This window comes from Cariama cristata, unplaced genomic scaffold (genome assembly GCF_000690535.1).
Source record: "Cariama cristata isolate BGI_N322 unplaced genomic scaffold, ASM69053v1 scaffold7012, whole genome shotgun sequence".
Lineage (NCBI taxonomy): Eukaryota > Metazoa > Chordata > Aves > Cariamiformes > Cariamidae > Cariama > Cariama cristata.
Window position 1 is genome coordinate 67,506 of NW_009603185.1, and position 11,413 is coordinate 78,918.

The following is an 11,413-nucleotide window of genomic DNA, read 5'->3' on the forward strand; positions in this document are numbered from 1 at the left end:
CCCTAATAGTGTACATACAACTGAGACACTGATTTTTTCTGGGTCTGTGAGAAAAATCCTGAAACAAATAATCATCTATCACTTGAAATAAGTTTTCCTGCAGAGGCACCTCTACTTGTAGCAGATAGGAAGAAGGTATTACTTGACCTTATCTAGTCAAAGGGTTCCTGTCTTTTGAAAGGACATTAGGGAGCTTCTCTACTGCTATGATTTACATTAGGCAGTCCCACAGTCAAGGCAGATACTTTAAGTCCTTTCTTGTTTTGAGTAGTAGTACCAGGATTTTAAAAATTGCTCAGCAGACACTCTACCGGCTCCCAAAACACGGTGTCCATGCTCTTGGATGAGTGTAGCCTTGCGTAACAGAAAATAGGCAGCAGCGAGAAAGTACTGGTGTCAGTGAAACCCCTCTCGTGCAGAGGGGAGCGTGTAAAGGATTCTGCCTTCATCAACCTGTTTGTTTCTAAGCAAACAAACAACAACACTGGGGTGCGGGACCGAGGGGAAAGTGCTTTCCAAAACGCTTGCAGTTGGCGAGGGTCTGTGAAATAGTGTGGCAGCCTCTCGGTGTATTGGTGTTTGCTTTAAGCCCAGCCTGTACAGTGAAAGCCCTTTCCTACCGGGGGAAAGCGTGCGAGAATGCAGCACCTGTAAAGAACACGTTTTGCCCTCATTTTGCCCCTTGTGAAGTGAGGGGGAAAAAAACTAATGTTTTGCTGGTGTTATCTTCAAGGGGTGGCTCTGTGAGCTGTTACGTTGGAAAGAAGATCCCTCACCAGAGAACAGGACCCTCTGGGAGAATCTCTCCATGATCCGAAGGTTCCTCAGTCTTCCTCAGCCTGAACGCGATGCCATTTATGAACAAGAAAGCAATGCAGTTCATCACCATGGTGACAGGCCTTCCCACATTATCCATGTGCCAGCAGAACAGATTCAGGTTAGTTTACCTTGGCCAATCCCGCAGAGCGCTAAGTAAATAAAGCTTTAAACGGAGCAAAGGAAATTAGTGTTTCTTTCCTCCCGGCCAGGCTAAATGCAGGTCTCTTGGTAGGAGATAAGAGCACGCTGCCGTCCACCGCCAGAGTTCAAAGGAGAGCGTGCGACTACCCGCGGTTTTTGTTTCGGTTCGGTGGTTTTTCGCAAACGTGCGTGGACGCGGTGGTGCAGAGGCAGCCGCGGGCCGGGCAGGGCGAGCCTCCGTGCTGGCTGTCCCTGGCTAGGCAGGCGTCAGGACCGAAAGGCAGAGGCCTTTGGCACCGGTTGTCAAAGGCCATACCAGCAAAGCGGGAGGACGTTGTTGCGCTGCTGTTCGAAAGCTAAACTCAAACCCTCAACAATGGTGGCTCAGCCCCGGGTAGGAGTGAAGGGAAGGGGATTCCTCACCCCACTTTAACCCCAGTCGAGACTGGGGTGAGTCAACGTTTGTTTGTTTTTCCTTCAGAGCCCCTCTCCCACCACCCTTGGGAAAGGAGAGCATAGAGGCGCTTTCTTACCAGGCCTGCTGACCGCTGGACCTTGGCTGGGTGCTGCTCCGCAGGTGAGCTGGCACAAGGGCACTGTGTCAGGGAGAGAGAGGAGGGGATGCAGGACCCACGCCACAGGGTTTGGGAACAGCCGCCCTCCGCTCCGAGGCAGCCCCCGGCAGTGCCCCCTCCTCCGGGGGCTGCGCCCACCCTTTGCTCTCACGGGCATCGCGAACCAGGAGCGTGGCTGGCTGTTTTGCTAAATCTTGTAGCCCGGGTGGGCAGTGCAGACTGCTGTCTCTCTGAGCTGGAGACTCTTTAATCCCTTCTCATGAAAGATCTGAGGTCAGGCTTTTAACTGCTCCCTCTTAAAGGGCAGATATTACCCTGTGCTTTCCCAACCTCAGCTGAGACCCAGTGTATCATTTGTATTACCTATACAGAAAAATATTTACGAAGCGGGGAAGGATAGAGTTATCTCGCAGCCAGAAACAACACAAGTGTATATTAAAGATAAAGCAAACTGAATAAGACAATCCCTTAGGATATCAAGTACTAAAATAATTGTGAAAGCCTGGAAACTTGCTGTTTGATTTAGCAAAAAGAGAGAGAAAGATCTATATTAAGTAATAAAACAGCACTTGTTTGAAAATGTACATTGTTTTTAATAAAATCGCTTCTTAAGGGGATAAAAGGAGAAGCTTATGCACAGTATAAACATTCAACCACTATGCCACTTACTTAGATTTTCTTGCCTTGTTGATAAAAGTTGTGTGTTTGATCTCACAAATATTATTCACATAAGCAGTTGCATTGTAATCTCTTAATATGATTTGTAAGAGCAAGGATTGGGAGATTGGGCCTGAGTTTTGTCTCTGCTCTTCTACATGGTAATTGCTGTAGATGCATAAATACGTAGCTAAGACACAAGTTTTCAAACTGTGTATACAAAGCCTTCAGTCTTGAAAGAATTTGATGTGCTGGGAGTAGCCTTGAATCTCTTTGGGACTGAAGCCTTGAATGGGACTGCTCACAGACCATAAAACATGAAAGGATGTGAATAGGGATGAGGCAAGAGCCCTAATTCCACTAGCATTTGTGTCAGATCTTACAATAAGATCCCTTACAGCAGTGGCTTCTAAACCAGGTGTTGAGACCTATGCGAAGTCTCCACAACCACGAGTGGCACTGCGAAGTGGACAGAATTATAATTCCTCCAATATTCATGCTGTTCGTACAGTATTTTGTGCTTCTTAGGGTCTGCAAGTGAGCTGCAACTGGAAGCTTGGAAACCGCTACCAACACACAAAAAATTGTCGAGGGGAGACTCGCAAAGGGAAATGAAATGTAGTGATAGCAACTGCTTGTTTTGCTGCTGTTGTTTTTTAATAATAACTGGTGGTTTGTACCATATGACAAGAAATTTGCTGATCCAAAATATCTTACTAACCAGTGCTTCCTGTGCTGTGAAGCAAAAGAATTGTCAACAAAAACAGTAGCTGATAAATTTACTTTTGATTTCAAACATGATCTTATAGTGTGCTGTACTCCGGTGGTAGATGAGAAAAACATTTCTGTCCCTAGGGCTCAGTGCCTCACCTTTTAAGAATGTTTCTGAATCCATGCTCGCAAAACTTCATTTTAAGCTCTTGTTAATTATTTACATCGTGATTTGCTTTATCTTATTCTTCTGATGTGCATACTGGCTCATTTTTATTGCCTGAGTTTTTGGAATGCAGCATGTTCCCTTCTAATAATAATAGTGCAACTTATTTAGAGCTTTGCATCTTAGTGCTTTATAAATATTAACTAAATAATCCCCAGCACAAACACAGAAGCAGGTAAATATATTTGTTCCCTGTTTATACGTTGGGATACTTGAACGTAGGCAAGACAGACCCTGTCCGAGACCAGAGGCAAGAGAGGTCAGAGCCAGAAGGGGACACACAGATTTCCTACCTCCAGATCTCTCTGCCCTTGCCGAGGCCGGGTTTGACAGCGTGACGTTAGGCCCTTCCCGCTAACGCATTCTGTCGGAACGTTTGCGAGTTTGACGAGACTTCAGTGCATGCTGAGGTCAGATCAGCAGTGGGATATTTCCACACTTAGCTAAAATGCTCTCCTTCTCCCTGATCCCCCCCCCAGTCCCTTAGTCTAGCTATTGCTGGAGATTTGCAACCCTTGTTTTTGGGCAGCAGCTGCTGCTGCTGGCAGAGCTCCTGTGCGTTTGCCCTCATCTGGCACTTTTCTCACTTTGCCCTTGCTACAGTTCTGGCTAAGCTGGTCAAGTTAATCCTATACTATGTCACCTACTTAGCATTTTGTCTTGTCTGCACTTGACTCATGGAGCATGTTCATTAAAATTTGTCAGCTAAACCGTACCGATGTCATGTCATCGGCGCTTTCAGTCAGACAAAGCCAGAGTGTTCCTTCCACCTCTCTGTCCGTATCTCACCGTCCTCTTAATCCCCCGTCTCTGCTCACACACAGACAGACACATGTGAGGTGTGCAGGGAGTTGCTAACTCGTATTTTAATTCTGGTTTAGCAATAATGGGCCTTTTTTTTTTTTTCTTCCCAAAAAACCGCCTCCCCCCCCCCCCCCGCTTTTTTTGTTCTTTAAACTTACTAAGTCTTTGTTTATAGCTTTGCAGTCCCTCCTCCCCCCCTAGATTTTCTTGGTAGCACATAATATGAGCAAGAATACATGTACAAAAAAAATGCTGTGCTTTGTCTTGCAGCAGCAGCAACAGCAACAGCAACAACAGCAACAGCAACAGCAACCAGGTCCCAGACTACCCCCAAGGCAACCGACAGTAGCATCACCAGCTGAATCTGAGGATGAAAATCGTCAGAAACCCCGACCGCGAACAAAGATTTCTGTTGAAGCCCTAGGGATCCTACAGAGTTTCATACAAGACGTAGGCCTGTATCCAGATGAAGAAGCAATCCAGACTCTCTCCGCTCAGCTTGACCTGCCCAAGTACACCATTATCAAGTTCTTTCAGAACCAGCGATATTATCTCAAGCACCATGGGAAGCTGAAGGACAATTCTGGTTTGGAGGTGGATGTTGCAGAGTACAAGGAAGAAGAGTTGCTCAAAGATTTAGAAGACAGCATCCAAGACAAAAATGCAAACACGCTTTTTTCAGTTAAACTAGAAGAAGAGTTATCGGTAGAAGGGAACACAGAGATTAATGCTGAATTGAAAGACTGATCTAAAAGTATTATTTTCTTTCAACAGTGCCACTGGTATTTACTAATGAAATGAAAATTCCATCTTGCGTTCTGTCAAAAACCTTTATTATTCATTGTTTGGCCAATGAATCTTCCAAAACTTGCACAAAAGTTGAAAAAAGGATAATGCAGACTGCACTAGATGTTTTACTCTGTTTTACAAACTGCTTCGCAGCAACAGATGAAGCGTTGAGGATTGTTTGATATTAATTTGTGTTCACTGGATACACTGTGAGTGTACCCAATAAGCATGATACCAGTGATTTTGATTCTGGAGCCTTCAGACAAGCATTACAACTTTTGTGATTTACTGTTTTTTGTTTCTGTTTTGTTCTTGTTTTTTAATTATTACTGTAGCACTCCACACTTGATCTTTGGAAACTCACATTTATTTAAAAAAATAAAATAAAAAGAGTTTGTTACTCTTGTTCTATTGTATGTTACAAAAGAACTATAGACTGTGGAATGCAGTTTAAAGATAACATATGCCAACAAATGCCTTGTATTATATGGCACTGCCGTAATTCAGATTTGTTTTCTTTTGGAAATAAAGGTCACTGTATTTTTTTTTTTTCCATTCTCATTGTTACATGGTTTTAAAGAAAATGAAAAAGAAAATGTGAAACACAATTTAGTCCTCATTATTTATTTGTAGATCCTGCAGCATCATGTTGTAATTAATTTTTTTGGAAGTTTCCGTTAAATGTAATATTGCTTCTCTTGTTATCATACTGATTTTTTTTTTCTATTTATAAATGTATTTTGATGGGCAGTAAAACAAAGTGTCTTAAAAGTTTTAAATAGAGAAAATGTGCTTTACACAGTTGCCTATAAAAAGTGCTCTATGTTATCCAAGCAATTCATACTATAAGCTTCACTCTTATTGTTGTATGCAATTTTTACTATCATGCAAATAAGCTTAGGTAAATAAAACTAATAGATCACCTTAGAAACTTATGCAATTAATGTGAAAATAATTGATGTTTGCAATGTGTCTTCCTTTGGTTTACAATCAATTTTAAAGCTACAGCTGTATAAATTTTCTGTATAAAGGTGTATTTCTTTTTTATGAGTTTATTGCTATGAAAACACCAGTTATTTTGTTACAGCTGGCTGTTTTTATAAGTGTATCACAATTTTCTTTATGCAGAAATGTTCTGACTAGGAGTGGTTATTGACTGTAACTACACAATTAAAATTGTTTGTATGGTATGATATGGCAGGGTTTGTCTGCGTATGTGTATATCTGGGAGGAATAACTTGTTCTTAGTGCACACTGTACCTTCTTGCCACCACTTTGAAGATGACATTTCAATTGTTCTCCTTGAAAATCACAGGCAGATTTTTTTTTAATGACCTTCTTAAAATTGGAATTTAGATAACATACTTCAAAAAGAAACACAGTTTGGTTATGAAAATCATAACCTGTCTTTTCTTGGTTTAAAAACTTGCCTGCCCAACAGAGATAGCAGGATATTACTGAGTCAAAAGGCTATCAGGCATAAACATATTTACAGTTCCTGGCAGTAATGCACTTATAATGGATACAGCTAGTTTTATTTTACACTAGAATTATGCTAACACTATTCCTTGCACTAATGTATAAACATTAAAAAAAATACATTAATAGTCACAAAGTAAATAGGAACAGTGGGCTTTGCACATAGCAGTAGCAAGATTATTTTTAATGATCACTAATAAGGTTCTGGATAAAGCCATAATAATTGGTGAGCTCTGAATTTTTGCAAGGCTCATGTCTAGGCTAAAGAGAAGCCTGCAGCTGAAAGTTGTGGAGTACACACAGTTGTTCTCTTTTCCTAGGAAACAAACAACTTGCACCCGGTGCGATTCGGGACTTGAACTGAGCTCAGTTCTTCTAAATTGACTAAAAGTTTGCAAAACTCAAGATGCATTTCAAAGGCACAAATGACTCTTGGGTTGCAGCAAATTTCTCAGTTTAATTCCATTAAGTTCTTTAGGAAGATATATATTAGGCAACAAAGCAGGTTTTCATTCCACAAGTTTAAAACTGCTGCAGGTTGCCCAGGTCTTCTGTCTCAGTGCCCTTGGGTTTCATTGAGCAGCTCCCACCAGTGGTGCCTCTTGGCTGCTCCCAGGACTGTGTTGGGGCTGCACCAGGATTTGGGCTTGGGATGCAGGCAAGTTAAAAGAAAAGAGCCTTAGCACCACTCTGGGAGGGAAACAAGCCGTAGGAGGGTCACAGATGTGCAATTTGGCATTGCATTCCAAGGAAAAGACAGTCCAACTATGCCCTCGCTTAAGGGACTTGCAGTAGCTGTAAAGCTGCTGATAGCCCAAAGCTATGCTGATTGCAAAAGGGCAAAACCTAAGCCTAGTCCAGGGCAGCCACTGTGGTCACTGTTGGATTTCTTCACTTACATCAAATGGGAGTGTTGCTTTTTACAACCACACAGCTGCTCGGAGCTAGGAGAGATCCCTGTTCACAGCCGTGGGACAGAATGAAATGTAGCCCTGGCAACGCAAGCTGATTTGATGTGCAGGGCAATACCACTGGCACCCTTGGGCTGGCTGAAGTGCCAAGTGACCATTACATAAGGGCTGCTTAAGAAAAAAACAAAACAACCCACCTTTAAACTACTATGTGTGCATATGCAGGGTAGAAAGGAAGGTGAAGGAAAGACTTCTCTGGAATATACCTCTCTTCACTCTAAAAGCTAATACACACAGCTCTCCTAATACCAAAAACAGGACAACAAATCCAACACCCTGTAAAAGCATAAAAAAAATGTTTATAAAACTGTCTTTGCTATTTTGAAAGCAATTTCCTTTTCTTTTATCCTTTTAAGTTTTATGGATACTGAAGTAGAGGCCATGCGTGCTTGCAGATGGTTATTATAGCTGTTTCTTTCCCATTATCTTCATTTTTTCTTTCTCCTAGTGCAGCTGAGGTTATCTTCCAAGTAGTTCAGTCTCTGTAGTCACATATTACCTGCACAGAGGTTTGAATCAGTGCATTTTTGTGTCCCAGTGGGTGGGCTGCGAGTACAGTCTTTTAACCTGGCCTAAGTGACCAAAAGCATTTTTGTTAAATCCTTAGCAGCATTTCAAAGGTGATATGGGTATTAAGGATCCCAACTTTATGTGGATGCGAGAGATTTATACTGTTAGGAGTTAAGCTACTACAAGCATATGCCACCTTGACTCATGGACCGGTTAGACTACCTAGAAAAGTACCTTATGTCCTTTTCTGTTCCTTTTTCTCACCATCTGGCGTAATCCTACAAAAAAACCCACTTTCAATTTCTGCAAAGATAAGAAATCAGACTGGACTTCTGTAGCAAAGAACACAAATTGAGACATCAAAATACTATTAGTTGGGAAGTTGTTAGTAAAACTCACTGAGTAGGACTTCACTGAGAGTGTGTGAAATGAATATTTCGTGTGTACTTAGGGAAGTATGGCAAAAGAATATTGCTTACTAGGAATAAAATTTAAGCTGCAAAGAAAGCCAAATACGTAAAGAAGAGGGAACTGAGTGCTGGGTGGAGTTTTTCTTATAAAACTGAAGAATTTACCATGTTTTATGGTGTTTACCATAAAAACTGGAGTATTTTTACTCCTTGCTGATTCCCATTAATCTATATTTAACTGACAAGATTTATGTGTATACGCTAGAGTCCCCATTGTGTGTGGTGTTCAAGCCTGAAAGAAAACCAAAGAGGCCCCAGATTCCAAGAAGTCCATGGCTTGGGGACAGTCTCAAGTCCCAGTCACACATACAAAGATTGCTTATCATTATAAAGACTCCCTACCCTACAATGCAGGATTTTAGATTTGTGTTTTGTATAGCTACTTTAAATTGGTCAGATGACGCAGACAAAAGTCCAGATTTTAAAGTACATTATTCCGCTTAATTTTTTCTTTAAGTTGGGAAGGTGCAGCAAATGGAGAAAGAAGGGAAGGTTCCCCCAAACAAGTGATTTTTGTTTCAGTGATTTACTGAGTCAGTACTTTGGTTGTGTGCTGGGAAAGCACCAAGTATTGCTGAGTTCATTTGTCAAAGCAAAATGCCCCATATGTTAAGAGCAGTATAAATTTGATACTACAGAAGATCTACTTGAGCATCAAGTATTAACAATTCTGCTTAACTTAGTGAACTTGTGCTTTGACATCAGGTACATTGCAGAAACCAAATGTATTTTGATTTTTACATAATGATTTATATTGTGCTTTGAATAACAGTCCCATAGCAAAGCAGGGATATAAATACACTCCCGGGCCTTTTTTTGCACACAGATGTAATTTTAGTTTGGTCTCCTCACGGTGCCTTGCGTCCACACAGTCTTTTACTACAACAAATGAGCTAATAATTTAAACTGCAATAAGTGATCCTCCTTGGAGCAGGAGTAGCGCTACTTGGCAGCAAGTTTGTTTGCTTTCAGGTTCATACGGGAGCCTTCCCGCCCGCTCTGCTCCTGGCAGCCCTCCCACTATCCCACACCACATTGTTTCGCATTGGCCTGGCCCGGGAGCGATTCCTGCTCTGGGTCATCTTGCCCAAATGTCATCTCTCCTGGTTCCATGCTAGCACTCAGGTATATGTGCCACAGTTTAATATGAGGCAGCAAGGACTGTACGTAGCTGATGTCACCTACCTTTTATCATCACCATTCATGCTGTGAGCCCTGCAGAGCTTCTAGAATAGGTCACTTGCATTGGAAAGAGGGTGACAACTGGAGCAAACCCACCAGCAGGCAAGTAGTTTCTGAGCTGATGGGGCAGAGGGGGCAAGGGGACATGCATCCCAGAGGGGAGCAGGAAAAGGAAAGAGGAAGGTGCCAGAGAAAGTCAAGATAACCACCCTTCCAAGGACGAACAGGCTTTTTTTGCAAGCCATGCTACAGCGATACCTGGAAATACCTGAACATACTGCCAAGACTCCATGGAAAATGTTCCCAACCTGAAACGTACAATGATCTTCCATCATGGGATTTGCCTTGGCAGGCAATATCTAGGGTAACACAAAACCCTCCTCGGCTGTCTGTGGCAAAAGAGGTCTCCTAACCTCTCGTTTGTCCTCTGGTACTGTCCCTGTGTGTAGGACGTGGGATTCTTTTCATCAGCTGCAGACTGACAGCTACCATGGCAGATGCAGTTAGGACTCTCTCTCCAGATTACTTGCTTACCCACACAATGTGCTAAAGAAACATCCAGGCTGTAAACCCTCTCATTTTCCTCCAGGATCACATCCAACCACAAGCAGTATGTTTGCAGCCTTGAACCTACTTTTCTGAGCTGTCTTCTACAGCCCAGTTCCTCCTCGGACCAGATGTGCCACGAGAGTTTAGAAAAAAAAAAACCTACAGCCCAGATCCTCCCCGGACCAGATGTGCCATAAGAGTTTAGAAAAAATAAAATCAAATGTGTTGCATGGCTCAGATATTTATCATGGTGCAAGAGAACAGAAAAGACATGACCTCTGCGGGCACTCAGAGTTAGATAAGCACACACAGTTCTGAAGTTTTGGAGCAAGTAAATTGCCCCAAGAGGCTTCAGAGAGAGATTTCATACTGCTATAGTTGTCTTAAAACATCAGTTGCAATGATTTGAAATCGTCAGGGCCAGGAAAACTCATGCAGAGTCCTACTAACTTTGCAGGGGACTTTCTCCCAGAGTAGATTTTAAAGCAAAGAGCACTCTGTTTTGGTATTTGCATTACAAAATAAACAGTCTTTGCAGGACCAACCTTAACAGATGTTGTTGCTCTTCCACATCCGCATTAAAGCAGGACACCGTCCTGATAACTAGCAGCACTGCCCGCAGCTGTGTGTCCCTTCTTGCCCCATCTTGAGGGGGCTCCCCTGCAAGTAGCATGCCCCAAAATGGCTTAACTCTTCTTTACTCTCCCATCATCAACCTAAACACAGCTTTTCATCCACAGTCAACGTTTTTACCTGGGGAAAGCAATTTAGAAAACGACTTACCTTAGAGCAAACCATGGCAGGGAAAGGTAAATGAGGATGTCCTTTCACAAGTGTAGGAAAGTGGTTCTTTATCATTATCAGCATGACAGCTTGGACTGCGAAATAAGTACAGGTGTTGTTGTTGGCTTGCCTTAGTAGGCAAAATGCTATATCCCCAGCCTAATAAGGATTTAATATCAGCTGAGAGACTGAAGGAGACAGAAAAGGAGGAAAGGTGAGAAGAAATACCTAGGTAAAAACTTACTGGGGGCAGTCGTGCCTAGAGATGACTGGAGAATTGCAAGACTAGTTTAAATTGAAGGAGATCCAAGTTAGCCAGCAGGAAAAACTAAGTGAGGAGTGCTTTGTGGTTCACATACTGGATGTCCTGCAAAAATGCAGAAAGAGTCAACACGGTAACAGAGTTGTTCCAGAGGAAAGATTAAATAAAGAAGGCTTGCAAAAAGGTAGTGGTGGCTTGCTTCTCTAGCAAATACTTGCAAAATCATAAGTGGAAGGTGAATACAGAAAGAAAATTCAAAATTACTTGTGACACAACTAGAGGCAATGTTTGAAATTATCAACTAGCAGGATTAAAAAACAGCTAGAGAGCGTAGTTTTCTGCACGTTTAACTGCCAAACTCACTGCTATACACACCCCTTGAAACCAAAAGCACAAATGGCTAAAAAAAAAAGTTCAAAGAATTTGTGAAAGCAAAGGGTTGATCTGACCTTCTTTTAAAGAGGCCAAGGACTGGTTTCTGCTCT

General features: G+C 42.3%; 1 protein-coding gene across 1 annotated transcript in view; it reads left to right on the top strand.

The window, feature by feature from the left end:
* Positions 1 to 5,786, top strand: part of SATB1 (SATB homeobox 1) — a 71,339-nt gene extending 65,553 nt beyond the window's left edge. Inside the window, exons 9-12 of the mRNA XM_009695071.1 lie at positions 734 to 937; positions 1,442 to 1,537; positions 3,299 to 3,304; positions 4,204 to 5,786. Of these exons, the coding sequence (XP_009693373.1) occupies positions 734 to 937; positions 1,442 to 1,537; positions 3,299 to 3,304; positions 4,204 to 4,680 (783 nt within the window). The 3' untranslated portion in view covers positions 4,681 to 5,786. The remainder of the gene's footprint in view (positions 1 to 733; positions 938 to 1,441; positions 1,538 to 3,298; positions 3,305 to 4,203) is intronic.
* Positions 5,787 to 11,413: the final 5,627 nt, after the last annotated feature.